At 52.5% G+C, this 19,921-nt stretch overlaps 9 protein-coding genes across 9 annotated transcripts; 5 read left to right on the forward strand and 4 right to left on the reverse strand.

Moving 5' to 3' along the window:
- Window positions 1-1,172: 1,172 nt before the first annotated feature.
- MGL_2888 (uncharacterized protein) lies at window positions 1,173-3,188 on the forward strand (the record flags this gene model as incomplete). The annotated part of the gene is made up of 1 exon (XM_001729850.1): window positions 1,173-3,188. One exon carries the CDS (start codon window positions 1,173-1,175, stop codon window positions 3,186-3,188), a length of 2,016 nt encoding a protein of 671 aa, XP_001729902.1.
- A 401-nt stretch (window positions 3,189-3,589) lies between these two features.
- On the forward strand, window positions 3,590-8,083 carry MGL_2889 (uncharacterized protein; the record flags this gene model as incomplete). The annotated part of the gene is made up of 1 exon (XM_001729851.1): window positions 3,590-8,083. The coding sequence occupies one exon, from the start codon at window positions 3,590-3,592 to the stop codon at window positions 8,081-8,083; it is 4,494 nt and encodes a 1,497-aa protein (XP_001729903.1).
- A 277-nt stretch (window positions 8,084-8,360) lies between these two features.
- Window positions 8,361-10,877, forward strand: MGL_2890 (uncharacterized protein; the record flags this gene model as incomplete). The annotated part of the gene is made up of 1 exon (XM_001729852.1): window positions 8,361-10,877. One exon carries the CDS (start codon window positions 8,361-8,363, stop codon window positions 10,875-10,877), a length of 2,517 nt encoding a protein of 838 aa, XP_001729904.1.
- Window positions 10,878-11,168: 291 nt separating this feature from the next.
- MGL_2891 (uncharacterized protein) lies at window positions 11,169-11,398 on the reverse strand (the record flags this gene model as incomplete). The annotated part of the gene is made up of 2 exons (XM_001729853.1): window positions 11,169-11,333; window positions 11,372-11,398. The coding sequence occupies 2 exons, from the start codon at window positions 11,396-11,398 to the stop codon at window positions 11,169-11,171; spliced, it is 192 nt and encodes a 63-aa protein (XP_001729905.1).
- Window positions 11,399-11,692: 294 nt separating this feature from the next.
- MGL_2892 (uncharacterized protein) lies at window positions 11,693-12,352 on the forward strand (the record flags this gene model as incomplete). The annotated part of the gene is made up of 1 exon (XM_001729854.1): window positions 11,693-12,352. One exon carries the CDS (start codon window positions 11,693-11,695, stop codon window positions 12,350-12,352), a length of 660 nt encoding a protein of 219 aa, XP_001729906.1.
- MGL_2893 (uncharacterized protein) lies at window positions 12,342-13,637 on the reverse strand (the record flags this gene model as incomplete). Its single annotated transcript, XM_001729855.1, has 1 exon — window positions 12,342-13,637. The coding sequence occupies one exon, from the start codon at window positions 13,635-13,637 to the stop codon at window positions 12,342-12,344; it is 1,296 nt and encodes a 431-aa protein (XP_001729907.1).
- A 460-nt stretch (window positions 13,638-14,097) lies between these two features.
- On the forward strand, window positions 14,098-14,622 carry MGL_2894 (uncharacterized protein; the record flags this gene model as incomplete). The annotated part of the gene is made up of 1 exon (XM_001729856.1): window positions 14,098-14,622. The coding sequence occupies one exon, from the start codon at window positions 14,098-14,100 to the stop codon at window positions 14,620-14,622; it is 525 nt and encodes a 174-aa protein (XP_001729908.1).
- A 2,260-nt stretch (window positions 14,623-16,882) lies between these two features.
- Window positions 16,883-19,018, reverse strand: MGL_2895 (uncharacterized protein; the record flags this gene model as incomplete). Its single annotated transcript, XM_001729857.1, has 1 exon — window positions 16,883-19,018. The coding sequence occupies one exon, from the start codon at window positions 19,016-19,018 to the stop codon at window positions 16,883-16,885; it is 2,136 nt and encodes a 711-aa protein (XP_001729909.1).
- A 49-nt stretch (window positions 19,019-19,067) lies between these two features.
- Window positions 19,068-19,406, reverse strand: MGL_2896 (uncharacterized protein; the record flags this gene model as incomplete). Its single annotated transcript, XM_001729858.1, has 1 exon — window positions 19,068-19,406. The coding sequence occupies one exon, from the start codon at window positions 19,404-19,406 to the stop codon at window positions 19,068-19,070; it is 339 nt and encodes a 112-aa protein (XP_001729910.1).
- Window positions 19,407-19,921: the final 515 nt, after the last annotated feature.

The raw sequence follows: 19,921 nt of genomic DNA on the forward strand, positions 1-19,921 counted from the left end.
CGCGACACGCGAGTATCCAAGCTGTCCATATTCATTCGCGTGTTCGTCGACAGGCACAGAATACACATATCCCGCACGGCTCAGTGCCAAGACATGGTGCTCGCCAGCCGCAATATCCGCAAACTTTTCGCCAGCCTTGAGCTTCACGTATTCATACGGCGACGAAAACCAGGACAATGGCGATGATGATGACGGCGATGTTGAGGCAGCTTCCTTGCGCAATTGTTTCTCGTGTTCTGCTGCGAATACATAGACATGACCCGAGCGTGAGAGGGCATATATTTTAGAGCTACAGATTTGAACACGCAGCAAATCAAGTCCAATGATCGTCTTGCGTGGTTCTGGGTGAAGCTGATCAAATCCAATGCCCCACTGGATGACATCTCCTGCGGCATCTACTGCAACGCCGACGTCATCTGATAGTTGAACATCGCGAAGCGCGACACCGTCGAATCTATCCATCTTTGCAGGATATCGTACCACCGAGGATGAAGAAGAAGGGCTCGCGACCTTACTTCTGTATGATATGAGTTGATTCGAAAAATCACGCACCTATTACGTCCCCAGGCATACAGAGAAAAAAGGGGATATCGATGTTCTGTCGACATTACGCTATCGCTGGATTCCGCCAGGTATGGCGAAAGCGCGTAGCAGCCAATCAACAACGAAGCCGTGCCAAGTACAACCGACGAAGCATATGCGCGCACAGGTCTTCCAGAGCTCCAACAGGTGCGTCGCCAGCTTGCACAGGTAGAAGCAGCAAGAAGGCGCAACATATAAAGTGGTTGTGTGCCAGCGCGCTTATAGATAAGTTGGTCTGAGAGCCGTGCACCAAAACCACGTGCCTCACAACCCGCAGGCACAGCGAACGGCTACATGCGAGGAAAAGGCTTCGGGGCAGACAGGGTCACGCAAGCGACGATCGAAGCGCCTGCGCCAACGCTTGCTCCGACGAAGTCTGTCGCGTGGCTGTCGCTTGACTGCCTATGGCGCATCACATGACTCAGATGGCCTGTGGTATTCTGTGTGGGTGTGCACCTTTGCGAGTAAAGTTGAATAGATTCCAGCACGAATCAAGGTTCCCTCAGTGGATGCTCATTGTGCCTTGGCGATTGATCCCTCGATTGACCAAGCAAGTATCCCGACCAATAGGATCTGTATTCTCGCGAAGTATGGCGACGGCAACAGCTCCACCAAAGGACTTGAGCATGGTAAAGAAGGATGCGCACCCATTTGAGCGTGCACAGCTCGAGGGTCTTATGACGAAGCGCTTCTTCTACACACAAGCGTTCGAGATTTATGGCGGTGTCGCAGGTCTTTACGACTATGGCCCAAGTGGTGCAGCTTTGCAGGCGAACATTATTTCGCACTGGCGCAACCACTTTATTATTGAAGAAGACATGCTGGAACTTGACACCACGATTATGACGTTATCGGACGTGTTGAAGACGTCTGGTCACGTCGACAAGTTCTCTGACTGGATGGTCAAGGACCTCAAGTCAGGCGACATTTACCGCGCTGACCACATGGTTGAGAATGTGCTCGAAGCGCGCCTCAAGGGCGACGAAGAAGCGCGTATGAAGGAGGCCGGGGCCGCTGCCTCGTCGGCATCGCCAGCGCCTGCCGATGACAAGAAGTCGAAGAAAAAAGCCAAGTCGGTTGCAGTGAAACTCGATGACAATGTTGCGAAAGAGTATCGCCACGTCCTCGCTCAGATTGACGATTTTGGTGGTGCGCAGCTGCATGACCTCATCAAGAAATACGACATCCGTGCGCCGGCGACGGGGAACGAAGTGTCGGAGCCGACAGAGTTCAACCTCATGTTTGAAAGCTCGATTGGTCCGACCGGTCAAACCAAAGGCTTTTTGCGTCCAGAGACAGCCCAGGGCCACTTCGTCAACTTTGAGCGCCTGCTCGACTTTAACAATGGCCGTGTGCCATTTGCTAGCGCGCAAATCGGCAAGAGCTTCAGGAACGAAATCAGTCCGCGCGCTGGTCTTCTCCGCGTGCGCGAGTTCACCATGGCAGAGATCGAGCACTTTGTCGATCCTGAGAACAAATCGCATCCGCGCTTCCACGAGGTCGAGTCGCTTGTGCTGCCATTCCTGCCGGCCCATGTGCAGAAGGCAGGAGAGACAACGATCTCGAAAATGACGCTCGGTGAGGCCGTGTCAAGTGGTATGGTCGACAACCAGACTCTCGGATACTTCCTTGGCCGCATCTTCTTGTTCCTCGAGGCTATTGGGATCAATCCGGAACGACTGCGTTTCCGCCAGCACATGGACAATGAGATGGCGCACTATGCCAGTGACTGTTGGGACACTGAGATCCATACGTCGTATGGATGGATTGAATGCGTTGGCTGTGCGGACCGCAGCGCATTTGACCTGACCATGCATAGCCAGAGGACAAAGCACGACCTCATGGTGCAGGAGCCGCTTAAGGAGCCAAAGGTGTATCAAAAGTACGTGCCAACGATCAACAAAAAGGTCTTGGGGCCCTTTTTCAAGAAGAATGCCAAGGTGATTGAGGACACCATCCTGTCGATGGGTCAGGAATGTCTGCGGAAGATGCAGAATGATCTCGAGTCCAGCGGCAAGGCACCTCTTCAAGCGAACAATGAGACATTTGAAGTCACGAAAGAGCACGTGCAAATTGAGTACAAGACGATCAAAGAGAGCGTGCGAAACTTTATTCCGAATGTCATCGAACCTTCGTTCGGTCTGGGCCGCATTTTCTATGCGCTACTTGAGCACTCATTCTGGGCCCGCGAGGAGGACAAGGAGCGTGGTGTTCTGAGTCTGCCACCGCTCGTCGCTCCATTCAAGGTATTGATCGTCCCAATCAGTTCGAATGAGCAGCTTTCACCGATGGCGCGCGATATCAGCAAGAAGCTGCGCTCGCTCAACATTGCCTCTCGCATTGATGACAGTAACGCTACGATTGGTCGCCGTTACGCACGCAACGATGAACTGGGCACGCCGTTCGCTTGCACTATTGATTTTGCTTCCGTAAGCAAAGGCACCATCACACTGCGCGAGCGCGACACGACGCTGCAACGGATTGGCACCGTGGACCAAGTCATTGACGTCGTTGCGCGCCTGTGCAGTGGCCGACTTGACTGGAATGGCGCGTGCCAGATCCTCCCTGCTTACACAGGCACACAGGATATCGAAGCCGAAAAATAGAATGAAATGTGATAGGTAGAAGTGCAAGAAAGAGAACCTGGCCGCAACGTATCTATGAGGTAGAGTGCTGTAAGTGAGGGACTGATGGTTCTGGCAAGCTGCTTTTCCCCAACCGAGCGTCGTACCTCCACTAGCACATGCCCTGATCGCGAGAGAGCGAGAGAGAGAGAGGGAGGGGTCACTGACTCGGCCGACAAAGATACACAGAATAACACTTTCGTCGTTGAGACATTCGCCCGCTCGGCGACTAGACACGCTTCATAACCATATTTCCAACACACGCCCTAGTGGCAAGAAAAGCCTTTGAATACGGCGTCCCAAAACAGTGTTCCCCGTTCACAGAGGTGTGTACATGTACACTGACCAATGGTAGCTTCGCTAAGCAGCGAGGTCTCTTTCAAATGGCCACGCCTATCCGGGAGATAGAAGCTGGCATCGATGCTGTGAAAGAACAGACATACGCGGCCGGCCTCCTGGGTCAGGGTTTGCTGGAGCATCAGCGCATGCTTGAGGCTCTATTGGAGGAACTTAATGATCCTTCGCAGGGTGATCAGTCGACAGAGATTGCTGAGCGTGTGCAAGCAGAGCTGCAAGATCTCCAGGAGCAGCGCGATCGAATGTTTCATGAAATAAGCTCCACGCTCACATTTGCCGCGCCCCGCCCAAGTATCACGCGTCAGTTGCAGTTTGGATTCTCGCCCAGCCCCTCATTTAAATCGCGTGAAGAACTCGACAAATTACGACAGGGTAAGGCCGATGCGGAAAAGCATTTTGAGGCTATGAAGGCACGCGTGCTGGAACTTGAGCGTAAACACGAAGTCTTCAAGCAGGAGAACTGGGACTTGTACGTAATGCAGCAGCAGCTGGAAGAGAAACTGGCGTCGCGCTCCACCGCACAAAGTAGGGCCGAACTCGATCGGCAGCGTCTCGGCAAGGAGCTGGAAAAGCTGCGAGAGTCATTGGAGCATCAACGAGCACAGTTTGAAGAGAATGAAGAAGCATTACGCAAGCTCCGAAAACAGCGCGAGACGGAGGATGCGTCGAGTCGTCGGGAGCGCGCTGGCTTTCGGCGGAACATTTCTGACCTTCATGGCCAGATTAAACGACTTCAGTCCGACCAACCTGCCCAGGTGCCGGCTCTTCCCGCCCAAATTGATGAAGAAGTGCCCGAAACGACAACGTCCAATGAGCATGCGTCGAATGAACGCTCACTACGTAAACGGCTCTCGCTTCAAGACGGCGACTCTAGTCACGATACGTCAGGTGTGATAAGAGACGCGTTGCCATTCAACGCGGAAGCCGATGAGCTTCGATCGAAACTCAGTATGGCTATCAAGCGACTAGGTCGTGACAATCAACAGCAACGGAAACTTCGTGAGCAAATTTCCGAGTTACGCAAACTGCTCACTAGGGCAGGAGTCTCACCGCCAGCTGAAGAGGCCAGTGAAGATGGTGACGACGATGATGACGAAGACGATGCATGGATAATGGAGGCGGCTGAGAAGCCTGAGTCACCAAAGCCACGACGCCGCCTGCGTCGGCATGCGCAACCTCGCATTATCTCGCGAGGCCCGTCGTCGAATGCCGCTGTTATGCCAACAAGCGAGTGGCTCGATGCGTCCTTCGGCGACGATAGTGTCATTATTCGAGAGCCCAACTTGGACTCGACTACGGCTAATCTGTTGAGTGACATGCCGAATGCGTCGGCAGAGAACTTGAAACCGTTCGTTGGCGCAACCGCTGGTGACTTGGGAAGCGAGCTCGATGCCGAAGGATACAGCACGAAACCAGACATGCTGGACGTGAACACTATGACGGATGTGCATCCAGCGGAGTCTGAACTACAGGAAGCTCGTGCATCATTCGAATCGGATGTGCAAGAGCTGAAGCAAGCCCACCAAGCTGATATGGACGGCTTGCGCGCCAAGCATGAGGACGAATTGACGTCGTTATCAGCTGCGCACGAAAAGGTTCTGCAGAACAAGGCTGCAGAGCTTGCTTCTGCTCTCGATGCGCTCCGCAAGGATCATGCCTCAGAGCTTCAACATACCCGGAATCAGCACCAGGATGAGATGAAGGCATACGGTGCTTCTCAGTCAGAGGCTGTAGCTTCAATCAGGTCTGAGCATGCTAAGGTGATAAAACAGCTGGAGAAGAAACACTTCGACGCCCTTGCGTCGCAAAAGAAGGAACACGCCAAGACTCTAGCTGACCTGACAAAGAAGCACGAGGCCGAAGCGAAGTCCAGCACGTCAAAACATACGCAGGCATTGACGAGCCTCAAGCAGCAGCAAGAAAAAGAGATCGCAACACAGAGATCAGAGCTGGATGCAGTGATCAAAAAGCTCGAGAAAGAACATGAGACCGCCTTAGCCTCTTGCAAGCAAACACACGAAAAGGCCACAGACGACGCCAAAGCGAAGCATGACGAAGGCTTGCGAGCACTGAAGGAATCACATGCGAATGAATTGACACGGCTAAAAGATCAGTTATCCAAGGCCCACGCCAAAGAATTGTCGGAGCAAGAAGCCAAGCTCAGAGGGGCGCTGAGTGATGCAGAGAAGCGCCACGATGATGCTTTGGCGCAGCTTCAAAAGGAGCACGCGACAGTTTTGTCGTCTCGTGGCACAGAGCACAACGAAATGATCGCCAAGCTAAAAAACGAACATGCATCCGCTCTAAGCACTAGGGACAGTGAGCATGAAAAAGCCATTGCGACATTGAAACAGACTCACTCGGACGCGTTGTCATCACGAGGCAGAGATTATGAGGATGCGGTAACGAAACTGAAGGAAGAGCACGCCGCGGCTCTTGCATCACACGAAAAGACCCACGAGGAGAACCTCGCCGACCTAAAGGCAGAACATACATCATTCGTCAACTCGCGAAAGAAGGAATATGACGAGGCCATGGCTAAGCTGAAAGAAGAGCACGCGTCGTTGTTGGCGACGACCGGCTCAGATCACGCGCAGTCACTCACGACGCTAAAAGAAGCGCATGCGTCCGAACTCTCCTCGCGCAGCAAGGAGCATGAAGAAGCAGTCACTAAACTGCGAGAGCAGCATGCGTCCGAGTTGGCGTCGCGGCGTCAGGCGCATGACGCGTCTATTGCGAAGCTGAAGGACGAGCGTGATCAGGAGTTGTCCACACTGAAGAAGCAGCATGCGTCTGAGCTCGCCGCTCGCGCCAAGGAGCATGACGACGCTGTTACCAAGCTCAAGACACAGCAAGAAGACACGCTCGTACTTCGCAACAGGAGCCATGAGGAAGCTATTGCTAGGCTAAAGGATGAGCATGACAGGGCCATCTCCAAGCTGAAGGAAGAGCACGCGTCGGCATTGACGGCTTGGAGAAAAGAACATGACATGGCGCTCACCGAACTGAAGGAAGAGCATGCATCGGCTTTGACGGCTCGGAGCCAAGATCACGACAAGGCCATCTCCAAGCTAAAAGAAGAACATGCGTCAGCGCTGGCCTCCCTCGGCAAGGAGCACGACAAGGCGCTTGCCAAGCTGAGAAAGGAGCATGGCTCCGCGCTCGCATCTCGGAACAAAGAACACAGCAGTGCGCTTGACCAGCTCAAGGAAGGGCACGCCTCGAACCTGCGCGCTGAAGTGCAGAAGCATGAGCAGGTCGTCTCGAAGCTGAAGGATGAGCATGCAACGGCGTTGGCCAATCGAGACAGAGATCAAGCAGAAGCGATTTCTGGGCTGGAAGCGAAACACAGGGAAGAGACACGAAGCCTGGGCGACCAGCATGCAAAGGAGCAAGCAAACATGAACAAGAAGCTCAAGGAGATGCAAGAGCAAAGTTCGAGGAACAGTCAGCAGCTGACGGCAATGCGCGAGGAACATGCAGCGGAGCTGGAGGCCAAAGCCAATGAGCACAAAGACGCCATCGCATCGTTGGAGGGCATGCATGTGGACGCGCGCAAGGAGCTTGAAAAGACACATGCCGCTGAGCTTGAACAGACGGAAGCGAAGCTGTCGAAGGCGCTGGAGGCCAAGGAGAAGGAGCACGCGAATGCCTTGGCGACACTGTCTGAAAAGCATGCGGCAGAGTTGGACGCACAGCGCAGAGCATTTGCTGAAGACCGGGCCACTTGGGATCAGAAGCAAGCCTCGTCAGAAGATGCGCACGTGTCGGCGATAACCAAGCTGAAGGAAGAGCTTGCTGCCAAGATTGCGCATCACGCGAAGGACGTGGAAGCGCTGCAGCAGCTGAACGAACAACATGCTCGCCAAATCGAGGACCTGATCGCGAAGCACAAAGTCGAGTTGGCTACGAGAGACAAGACGCATGAGGACGCGAAGAAGGCTTTGCAAACTGCGCTGGACGAAAGCAAGGCAGCAGACCTACATGCCATGGAGGAGAAGCATGCTACAGAGATGCAGGCGATGAAGGACGAGCACAACCGAGCACTCGAAGAACACAAGCTCGCTCTTGATGCACAGCATGCTCGCGAGATGGCGTCTTTGAAGCAGCGCCACGAGCAAGAGCTTGCTACGCAGATTGCCAGCCGGGAAAAGGCACTTTCCTCAGATAAGCAAGCCGTTCTCGACGAGGCGCGAAAGGCCGTCGATGCGCTCAAAAAGGCGCACGCAGAAGAGCTGGCACAGTGCGATGCCAGGCTGCGAAGTGAACTTGCGTCGCTTGAAGAGCGTCTCCGGTCCCAGCACACACAGGCCATGGCGTCCTTGCGCGATACGCACGAGAAAGCGCTCGTGGAACTGAAGCGGCATGCTGCAGACGAACTGGCAGCAGCGACGGACGCGCTTGAAAAGCAGCGCGTCAGTGAACTGGAAGAACAGCGGCGTGTGGCGGCCCGAAGCACACGAGAACGAGCTCGATGCCCTGCAGACAGAGCACGCACAGGAGCGCCAGTCTCTTGCTGATCAGCATGTGCAGGAGCTCAACGACTGCAAGACGTCACTCACGCGCGCTCATGCGGCTGAGCTTGATTCCCTCCAGAACGCACTCGAGCGCCGCATCCAAGAGCTAGAGCAGGTCCAGACACACACGCACGAGGAGCATGCAGCGAAGCTTGCTGAGCTGAACGAGCGCCGTGAGCATGCGCTCGCGGAAGCGACGAAGCAGGCGCGCGAGCACACGGACGAAGCAGTGTCGACGGCGCTTGCGTCGCGTGATGCTGAGCATGCCAAGCAGCTTGAGATGCTGAAGGACGCACATGCAGCAGAGACACGCGAGCTGCAGGCGAGTCGTGCGGCACTGGCGGATGTCGAGACGCAGCTGGAGAAGGCGCGTGAGGAGCTCAGTGCGTTCGTGTCAGAGAGCGAAGAGAAACTGAGCGCGCAGGACAAGGAACATCAAGCGACGCTCGAGCAGCTTCGGACCCAGCATGCATCGGAGCTGGCCTCTCTCCAGTCCACATTGGACCGTGAGCGAGAAACGCATCTGGCCGAGCAACAAAAGGCGATCGATGCTCTGCAGAAGGAGCACAAGAGCGCGGTCACGAGTCTGATCGTGAAGCACGAGTCCCGCATAGCCGCCGCCCGAGACGAGCGCCTGCATTCAGCCGAGGCGACGATTGGTCAGCTGCAGTCACGGCGGAACTTGGCCGACAAGGAGCACTCAACCTGGCGTGAGGCTCTCGAGAAGGAGCATGCACAGAAACTAGGCGCGCTCACACATGAACACGAGTCGGTACTCGATGCACTTCGACTCGAGCACGAGTCCGAGCTTCAGCACGCACAGACGCAGCACAGCGACGCGCTTGACGCATTGAAGAAGGAGCATGCGTCACACGTTGCATCGTTGGGCTTGGAGAACGAAGAGGCGATCAAGGCGTTGGCTGCTACGCATGCACAGGAACTGAACGACCGACTGCGCTCGCTCGAACACCAGCATGCCGAGCGTCTTGCGTCGATGAGTGCGGCGCACGAGGAAGCGATCCGGTCAGCGCACAGCGAGCAGGCAAAGCAGCGAGAGGCGCTCCACGATGCCGAGATGCGTCTGCACCTCCTGACATCGAAAGTCGCTGAGGCACAGAATGCCCTCGCTGAGATGCGCAACGAGGCAGCAGAGCATCGCGCAGCGGCCGAAGAAGCTCGTGCCAAGCTGATCGATCAGTCGGTCCTGCATCCCGACACCACAGGAGCCACAACGTCTTCCGCACCCGATGGCGATGACACGTTGCGTGCTGCAGAACATGCATCACAGCTGCAGGCATCACAAGACCGCGCAGAGCACTATATGGCCCTTGCATCCGAGTTGCGCAAGCAGCTGTCGCTCAAAGAGGCTGAAATGAACGCTGCGTTGCGTGCCAAGGAGCGCGAGCACGAGGCGCCACTCGCCGAGCTCGCTGACATCCAGGCTGAACGAGCGCACCTCCTGCAACAAGTCGTTGAGCTGTCTGCACAGCTCCGAGAAGCCCGTGCAGCAGCGGCAATGACGCGCGCGCCCTCGCTCTCTAGTGTAGCGGGAGCAGCACCAGCCCTGTCGTGGGCTGGCTCGCAGGCGACTATGTCGCGCTCGCCGTCGACTGTGACGAGTTTGTACGCGTCACCCGAGGGCTCGCGTGGACATGGTTCGTCGGTTGGCGACGATCACGGCGAAGCTGACGTGCCTGCCTGGGTCGGCGGCCAAGCATCGATGCCCGTGTTGTTGCCTGGCCACATGAACAACATTGATCCTGAGGTGGCTGACGCCATCATCCAGTGCATGCGAGGCGAGTGGCTGTACAAGTATGCACCACAGCGACGGCTGCTTGGCGCAGAGCGTCGGCACAAGCGCTACTTCTTTATCAACCCTTTTAATCGGACCATTCACTGGACGTCGGAGGAGCCGAAGGCCTCGGCCGGCCACGTCGCTCGCTCGAAGAACGCGTTCATTGAGCAAGTGGCCCTGATGGACGACTACAATTCAAATCCATCTGGCCTGTACTATCAAACGATCGTGATCCGCTCTGGCCACCGGGAAGTCAAAGTGACAGCACCATCCAAGGTTCGACACCGTATTTGGTGCACGGCGCTTGGATACCTGCTGCAGTCAAGTGATTCACCCGTCATGGGTGTGAGTGCCGCGAGTTCCGACGGCACGCGAGTCTCGATTCCCGTCGAGCTCGGCGGTCGCGGCCCCACGACCAGTCGTTCCAAGACCCTCCTTCACCGTACACAGTCGCTCCGCAACACGGCCAACACGCGCCTCCGTGCCTTGGGATCGGCCTCTACATTAGCTTCAACGTCAAGCTCAGCTGCTCCGGCTGCTGAGCACCATGGTCCATCTTCGCCGTTGTCCACACGCATATCCACACAGGCAGCGCCGTCATCCCCGTATGCCGCACCTGCACAACCGACAAGGGAGTCCACGGCGCCATCATCGTCCCGTTTGTCGCTCGTTACTCGGTCCATGCACCTCCCGCGTTCGCCTTTCTCTTCCTCGTCGGCGACTGCGTCCTCTGTGCATCCAGTCGTCAACGAACATCCACACCCAGCGGCAGGAACGCAACAACGCATACCGAGTGCCTGGCGCTCAACTCGCCGGTCCAATCCTGATAAACGTGTGCTGAGCGGACCAGGTGCTGCGCCGCCTGTACATGCCGCTGGTATCATGGAGTCGCAAGCGGCCGAGGTGATTCACAACCTACCACCACCCGTTCAGGCTCCACCAGCCATTGTATCAACATCGACGCCGTCGAAGCAAAGTACGCGAAAATCACGATGGTGGTGAACGGACCGGCCGCCTACAAACGTAACGTGTAATCAAATAGACCAACCCAGCGTTGTTGCTAATTTCTATGAACAACTCGTCTTCCGGGTCCACCTTTTATATTCGCGCTTGTCCGACTAGCTCGGTTGTTGCTATGGTTCTAATCTCGAGCGCTTGTAGTGTTGTTGTTGGCGCCCGTGCGTGTTTTCGTAGGATTGATTTGCACAGTATACTAATACAAGCCACCCTTCCTTGTTTCTACCCTTTTTTCCTCCGTTTTTCCGCTACGCCTTCAGCAGGCTTCCGTTTTATCTATGCTACACGCGTTGACTGCGTCGGCAAGATACCATAGCGTTTTTTGATCGTAATGCGGTGACGAGAAAACTTGTCATCAGGCGAAAACCGAGCAGGGTGTGCGGATCGCGTCATTACCCCGCTGTCCGTCACCTTCTTCAAAGTATACTGGCGCTTCCCATCCTATTTGTGTCAGTTGCTCCTGCACAGACATAACGTACAGGTCCAATTGTATACATCAAATGCATCGTGATTGACAATCGAGATGACAAGTGTCAGATGGAGAAAAATCTCCTCTCCGTCCACATTTGTTAGCCCAACTTGCCACCCACCTTCAGGCTCGCGCCAAGCGACCCCTGCCCCTCCATCACACGTATGCTGACTCAGCAGATTGGCCGAGTCGGAAGCCGCTGGCGGCCGGCGGCGAAAAGCAACAGACAAGCCACGAGCGAGCAACACACACACAAGCTTCTCAAGACCGGACGCGACGGCCTGTGTCGTTATTCTTGCAGCTCCCGCTGGAATCCGACACACTGAGCAGTATGTGGCGTGTTCTGGCACATTCCCTATTCCTTGTGCTAGCACTGCTGCTGAGCTTGTGTGACAACGCGCATGCAATCAAGTTCGAACTCATCGCCAGCAAAAACCCCAAGCCTCTGTGTATATGGAACTATGCTTTAGCAGACACGCTCGCCATTATCTCAATCAACGTGGTCCCACGCGACCCTAAAACGGAAAACGACCAAAGGATCGACGTTCGCGTCGTCGATCGGACTCACCACAGCGTGTACCTGAACAAGAAAGGCCTTCAAGGCGAAACTCGACTCGCAATCAACACGCATCACAACGCCGACTTGGGCGTATGTCTCTCAAACCATGGAAGTCGCGATCATATCCTGTCCGATGTTGATCTGGACGTGCATCTCGGTGGCGAAGCCATCGACTATAATGCTATTGCAAACCAAGAGTCGCTTTCGGGCATGGAGACGGAACTGCGCAAACTCGCTGCTATTGCTGACGAAATCCTAGAAGAGATGGAATACCTGAAACAGCGGGAGATGCGCATGAGCAGTACGCAGGTGTCCACTCACCACCGCGTCCATGGATTCTCGTGGCTCTTGATCTTCTCGGTCATTGGATTGGGTGTTTGGCAAGTATATCATCTACATGGCTTCTTCAAGCGCAAATATCTTATCGACTGATGGGCAAATGTGGGTTCCGAGCGGCATGTTCACGGAAGAATGCCCGCACTGCCTCTTCACTCACTGGTTCATGGCTCTCCGCGTAGGGTCGAAGATGCTCAAATAAGGCATTCCGCAGATTCTGATAGGCATATACAGATTCAATCATTTGTGTGCGTGGAAGTCGCGACAAGGCTGCGACAGCTTGCTCATACGTCGATGATGCTGCACTATGCGTGTCTTGGTCGCTATCGTCACGACCATATTCTTGAGGCGCCTCATACGTCGCTTCTTCTTCGTACACGTATGGGTATAGCTCCTTCCATCTCATTCCGCATGAAGCACATTTACATAGTGCGTCGCGAAAGTTTGTCGTCAAAAACATGTCCATCCGATGCGTGCAGCTCTGAAGTCGTAGTATGTCTGGATGCATCTCTGATGGAGCTGTACATGCACCTGATTCAAGCCGTGCGCGTTTCACTCGTGGCATTGACTCGTCTCTCTTGGACATTCCCACTACTTGCACTTCACATTCTTTTCTTCCTTTGGGCACGATCACCTGCCATCCTGGCATACCTGCATATAAACGAAGAAGCTGTCCTTTACTGCTCCGCATGCACGTGTCGCATATCATGGTATCAAACTGGTCTTGGGAAAGAATACGCGTCTTCATCCTACCCGGACGTACCAGTGCCGTGCACGATTCATGATACCATTCCTCGCAGACAAGACACTGAAACATGTCTTCCTCTTCTGTCTCTGGATCATAATGCTTTCCGCGCTCGCATATACAAAATTTACCCTCGAAGTTTTTAGTATATGTGTTTTCTTTGTTGGCCAAGTCCCATCCTTTGCTACGCTCGAATTCTCGTAAAGTACAAGGGGAAAAGGTAGGTCCCGTAGCATCTGTTGCCAAATCACGCACTTGTTTGTTTTGGAACCTCTGATTTATGTTCGGCGTGCCGCAGTCACAGCGGAAATGTCGTCGATGAAACAGCTCGACAAGTTCGTGGTCTGCATGACAAGAAACACTGCAGCCAACACACACGCCACCGCCACCACATGTTTTACATGCATACACCAACTGGCGAAGGTATCCCAGAGAATACGTGCATTTGTCTACACTGTATGGAATTGCTTCGCTAGCTTGCGCTTCCAAGCGTTCCTGTTGCTCAATAAGCTCTTGCGCCGTGAACCCTTCTTCAGCATTGTGATGTAAAACATCAGCATCAGGATCTGGCGCATTTTTCGCTCTTGAAACGTCCGTATTAGGCTTCTGGCTTTGGTCTTTCCATAGTTTACCCATGTTTTTCACGTCATATGTAGGCCCACCGGTTCAAGTGTAAGTGTGAGTGGCACCCCTCAATGGGTGCTTGCGAAAAATGTGGGGAATTTTAACGCTACAGGAGAAAATGGCGCAAAAATCGACTTGTGAAATCAACGTCCCTCGTCGGTCCTACGTCATGTTCGGACCTTTGTTAGCAAGGCTTGCTTGTTTCATAACCTTGGCCCTGTGCACCTTGGCATATGAGAGTAAAGTAGAAGGTAAGTCTATTCATGCTAATCCGTCTCAGTGGCTCGTCAAGCTCGCACACTATTGCTTGATGAAACCACGTTCTTTGTCAGTTCCATGGGCGCGGCCAAAAATGAGTCTGTCGTCATGGCATTTGAATACTTTGCACCATGTTTCTATCACTTAGACAGTCAGGATGAAACAAATCCTGGTGATCTCCTATTTCTTGCTCTGCCCGTGTAAGTTACACAGCATGAACTACAGACTAACGTCTGTGTATAGCTCAGAGCAATGGCGTCTTGCACTCCGGCCAAATACAACAGTGACATTGGCTATAGCGTCGAGTCCTGATGTGCACGTTGTGGATCCTCGTCACGCATACATATCACCTGTTGGTCGTCTGCAATGGCTAAAGGACCGGCCTTTGTGGCGTCGTGGCATGGCATCGAAAGGCCGCATGACAATGTATGGTCGCATGCACAGAATCACACGCTCGGATGATGTGGCCTCGCTAAGCAACTGCTTCGTTAAGCATCATCCAGATGCCGAAGCATGGAAGCCAGGGGCATCTGAAAGCCCTCACACTGCCTTTTGGGTTCGATTCTCACCACATGAAATCCATTATGTGGGTGGCTTCGGGGATGAACATTTCATCGGCGCTGTAGACATGCAGCAATACCGCTCTTATGATGTAAGAATCGATGCAGATGCAACTGCATCATCGCTTTCACCTCCATCACGTTCTCTTGAGCTTCCTGTTGTCCATTTCCAATCATGAATTTAATGCATCCTTGATCTTGTGCATACGTTTTCCTAAGGGAAGCGAGTCACCCGGCTTACCAATAGCTCTGACCATTATGGTGTGTAGCGCGGCGCGCACACCAGCAAGATCGTTTTTTTTTCTTTTTTTTTTTTTCGCAGCATCAAACTAAAATGAAGATTCTGGCGGCCACAATGTGAAAGGCAGCGTATAAAGGGCTTCACGTCGTTCCATCAGAACATACACAATACCCTTATCGTAGGAAAACCCTCGTTCAGCTAGTGCATGATCATGTGCATACTCGTCTCCCGTAGGATGCAGATTTTTTGCTTGAAATAGGTTTAAACCCTTTCCATACATCGGATGTACTAGAAAAAAAGCTAACATACAATTTTCTAACGAGCTCAGAATGTGTCTCGACAGGTAATAGCGTATGCATTGGTACATCCTCTGCTCCGATGGAGCGTATGCAAGCTTGGCCGATTTCTGCAGAAGCAAAGCCTTCCGATGGATGTTGCAGCTGCGATCACAAACTCTTGAATGTATCTATGGCAACTGCAACATCATGGCGAGACAAGTTGCAGTCAGCACCAGTCTTCACATCGCTGCCGACTGAGGTAATGTCATAACTGACTCGCTTTAGGATCTCGACAACGTAGACCTCGCAAACTGCATCTCTGCCTAAGACGAAGACTTCCTTGCGCACGCATGAAGGATTCCCATTGAGTCGAGGTCTACGATCCAGCGATTGTCGAGCTGTAGCAAAACTGAATGGGAACGCCGACGCCTCTTTCATAGGAAAGGCACCAGAAACCTTAATCAAAAAAGGTGAGATCACAAGCCTTTTGCTGGGAATATGCACCATAGGGCGCATATATTCGGACCTATGGCCCTTACTGAGCCAGCAAACTTACACCCCAAAGATTCTCTGGTGCACGGTGCGAAATTGCTACAGGGTTCAAGAAGAGAGAATAAGTATCAGTGGACTCATCGATGCAAACCTAACCTCGAAGACTAGTTCATCTATTCTAGGCTCTGGTGCAGGCAAGTTCGTGTCGAGTGCGGCATGCATTTCTATGTGCTCAATTATCAGTCCATGCATGGTTCACATTTCTGTCCAGCTTAAATCAGCGTGGAGAATTACGGGATTCATTGGGGGTCTGCAACAAGTGCGTTGGACGCGCACACCCACTAGTTTCAGTACGAAAACCAGGTGTTGTTCGCCTCGAGCCGCCCAACCCGCCGCGAACGAACTGATGGGGAAGAACCCCCCATTTTGTTTCGGCCGATGATGAACGTAATTCACAACGCAATGCCAGTGATACGTGCGAGCAAACACGACACGTCCATTACATTATGCCGCCGCCGTTGGCGTCAGAAAATGCCGCACTGTCGTTCTCCGCGAAAGCGGTAGTAGTCTTGTTTCCATGCTTTGTTATAGCATTTTTGTATATGGGCTCAGTGGCATCAGTCGCTCTCTCGCCCCTCGTGTTCCTTCCGACGTTATGCATGTACTGGGTATGGGTCTGTGCGAATAACGCGCACCCGGAACGGCGTGGTAAACTGGAGCACATGGTATGGATTTACCTAGTCGTAAGTATTGGAGGGACGACAATTCTTGGTGTTGCACAGCTTCTAGCATATCTTGTGCTAGTTTCAGTCATCATGGGCGACTCGGCACCGGAATACTGGACGGAGTTCCTTCGCGGTACGGTCGAAGGCATGTCCGTTGAAGAACGCTCTCGACGTGCAGAACTCGCAGGAACATGGCAAAATTGGCTCCTAATTATTTTATTCTCATTCATAATGGCTGGCGGCTTCGAGGAAGTGCTCAAATATCTACCGGTAACATATGCCAAGCACTTGGACCAAAAGCTGGAGAAAAGGCGCGACCGAACATACTTGGACTTTGCCGTTGCAGGCTCCCTCGGCATTGCTACTGTAGAATGCATTGGATTCTTGCATGATACGTATGCGAGCGGCTCGCATGAATGGCTTGCTCCATTTGTGACTCTGGCGCAACGCCTAATTGCAGGATCAATGGGCCACATACTCGTGGCTGTTCTGACCTCATTCCGGGCGATTCGAAGTGATTTCCATGGGCCAAAGCGCTCCGCCTTGTGGGCTATGGCGCCGTCTATGCTACTTCATGGCTCTGCAAATATGGCTGTCTTCATCTCTTGCACCATGGATGGGCATGTTGGGTGGGTCCATCCAACAGAAATGATATCGATCGTGGGTCTGTATGGAAATTACTTTTGTGTGGTATGCATTGTGGCTATTCTGGCTTATCGGGAACACAAGCTGCTTCTTTGTCTCGAGGGTCATGCTCAATGATCTGCACTTTGGCCAAATCCACACAGATTCCCGCACTCAGTAACGCATCGATCCAGACCCTTTGTGATTCATTCAGTCGATCTTTTGGACTTTTCACTTCAGCCATCCGAATTTGCTTGTCTTCATACCGCCAAAGTGTAAGGTCTGGAAACCCGCTCGTATTCGCTCCATTATTGCATAAAACATGACACAGGGTAGAAAGTCTTGCGCCGCCAAGGCACTCGGCGATTTCGAGAAGGGTTGGCAAGGAAAACTCATCCCAACGACAACCCATGGCATACGTTTTCTGTGGTCTCTCGCGTGAATCGACACGTTGTATTATATCAAGCCCCCCAGTATCACGAATGCATTGTAACTGTTTCTCGATAGCATTTTGACGTGCTATCACAAATACATCTGTCCCGAGATCCATTGGTGCTCGCTGGTATGGTGTCTCGAATGCCCCTGGGATCGGAAGGAAAAGCACATCCCACATTAACAATACGAACAAAAACTTTATGATTCCCCCTTCACTGTGATACCCGCGAAAACCTTGCATAGCGTATTGTTCTAGACAAAACTGCTCGACGGTGCAATTTGCCCCATTTGCTCCCTGCCATCGCGTGCGTTGTCCAACCTTACAGGCATCTGTTTTGTAATCAGGTGATGCAAATGTTGACACTCGTGCCGGCAAGGGGGCAGGGATCGTCCCATTTTTGCATAATACTGTTTGTCTTAGCGCGCCTTTGGGCCGCACAATATGTCCATTTACTCGTAGACCCTCGAAACAAACGACATTTGGCTCACAATGAGATCGTGCGAACAAATGGCGATTTTTAAGTGGTATTTTCAGTTGAGACTCAAGACGCACAACTCGTCGCTGAAGCCGAAACATGTAAAGCAAGTGTGTATCTGGATCCAAAAGTGCTTTATGGCACAATGCTAATGCCTCCGCTTTAGACTTGTGGCGACCTGTTAACAAGATGAGCCGCTCATGCCATGCACCTCGACGATCGCGCCAAAAAAAGCGTTGAGTTAGGAGCCGCTTGCATATATCCATTTCACGCTGATAGTGTCCCAGTCTTGCAAGACACTCGCATGCCTTAAACAAGACACGTGTAAGTGCCCATCCTTGATGGAACCGCAATAGCGGGTAATGCTCACGCTGAATGCCATTGGGGTATTTATTTTGAATCTGACGCAGCGCAGTCATCCATGCAGGCTCGCATGTGTCCAGCAACGTCACACATGTCTTGGCTGCATCTACTTGGGTCCGCATCTGATCCACCAGCATATCCGCGTACTCGGCCCATTGAATTGCTTGCTCATATAGCAAGAGATCGGAGCGTGTCGGAAACAGCTGCGACTGACGCGCATATATATAAGATGGAAACACGAACTTGTTTGTTCGCGCAAGAACCGCTGAAGTTAGCATGGTACCTAACACCGGTTTACCGCGGTAGTAAACGAATGCCAATCTTTCCATAAGCTCAAAGACAACCGGATGTAAACATATACAACCGCCATGCATCATAGCGTTTAGTTCAGATTCAAGTCTTTCATACGTGGGTTTTGTGCAGATCGACAGAGTGCGCGATGCAGATGCACTGCATAGGACTGCATTTGTTGGCTTGGCTAACAAGTTTGCAATAATATCAGATCGATTACCAACACGTTTTTTTCCGAGCCTTTTGGCGAGCGACTTCAGCTCATTGACAGTCAAGAGATCAAGGCGCGACCTGATACCTCCCTCCATATCACGGTCCATGATCGCGAAGCGATCTAACTCTTTTTCAGGTACCGTCTGATCCAGTGTGTCGGACAAAGAAGCTGCTTGTGTTGACATGCTCGGAGTGCTGAGTGGCGTACTAAGAGTACGTGCCGCCGAAGCCACGTCACCGATATCACTAGCATACTCCAATTTATCAATCCGGTACCATTGGCCCTTTTTTCGTTGCAATAAACGCACAAAAAGATATTGGGCATTGTATGGTATCTCAAAAAATTTTGTTAGACACGCCAACTCGCGTGCAGTAAACAAATGCCTTTCATTTTCGAGCACAACGCACATCATTTCTTGAAAAAGCTCGACATACATGGACTGAGCGTAAGATTTGCGCTCCGTGACATCAGATAAAATGTCACTTTCAGTGCTCGACTCGTGCTTCGCGCAATGCACGAGCCCTTGTCCGAAAAAAAGAGCGCTGTTTCTTCAACGCAGCTGCCCGTTCTGCCTCATGAGCCTCTCGTTGATGCCGCTCTTCCTGTAGTGAACGGTTGTTTTTCATGTATTCCGCTTCCCCAGAGCTCTCTGGTTTCATTTTAACATACTTTCGCACAGTCTCCAGGGGATCCTCGTCATGCTTTCGCTTTTCATCACACCTCTTTGCGCGTTCTAGATCATGTTCATCTCGTTTATGGTCAAACCCAATCGAAGTTTTTGGCTGAGTATACCACGGTTTTAGGTCCACTTGTTGATTCCTCATAGTATGTGACAAAAAATTGGGTTCGGCTTGTTTAGCTTCGAAGTCCTCCCAGAAGTTGACATGTTTTTGTCCAGACGGTATCGATCCGTCTTCACGCTTGATTCCTAGAAATGAATCTCGTTTATTTCTTAACTGAAAAATTCTCTCAGATCTTTCGCGCGCAGCGATGTATTTCTCTTTTTCCACTTCTTTTTTCAGTGCTTGTTCTTCATCTCTTCGCACGCGCTCCTTATTATCGTGATTGTATGGGTCTTTCACGTGTTATTGATCAATTGAACAAACGGCAGGTCAACGTACGGTAACTTTTATGATGGGCCAGATGCAAAGGCATTAATCTTGATTAGGTTCAAACAAAAGTCACGAAAGCGATAGCGGCGGCGGTGGCGGTGACTATGATGAGGGGTCGATTCGTCCACTTGAGCGATGATTCGTGTGATAGTGTGGAGGTGTGAGAGAGTGCGAATAAGGTGGTGGAGATGATGGAGAGGAATGCGAAATGACGATATGATTGGTTC

The sequence above is a fragment of the Malassezia globosa genome, assembly GCF_000181695.2.
Source record: "Malassezia globosa CBS 7966 chromosome Unknown mgl_sf_7.1, whole genome shotgun sequence".
NCBI classification, from domain to species: Eukaryota; Fungi; Basidiomycota; class Malasseziomycetes; order Malasseziales; family Malasseziaceae; genus Malassezia; species Malassezia globosa.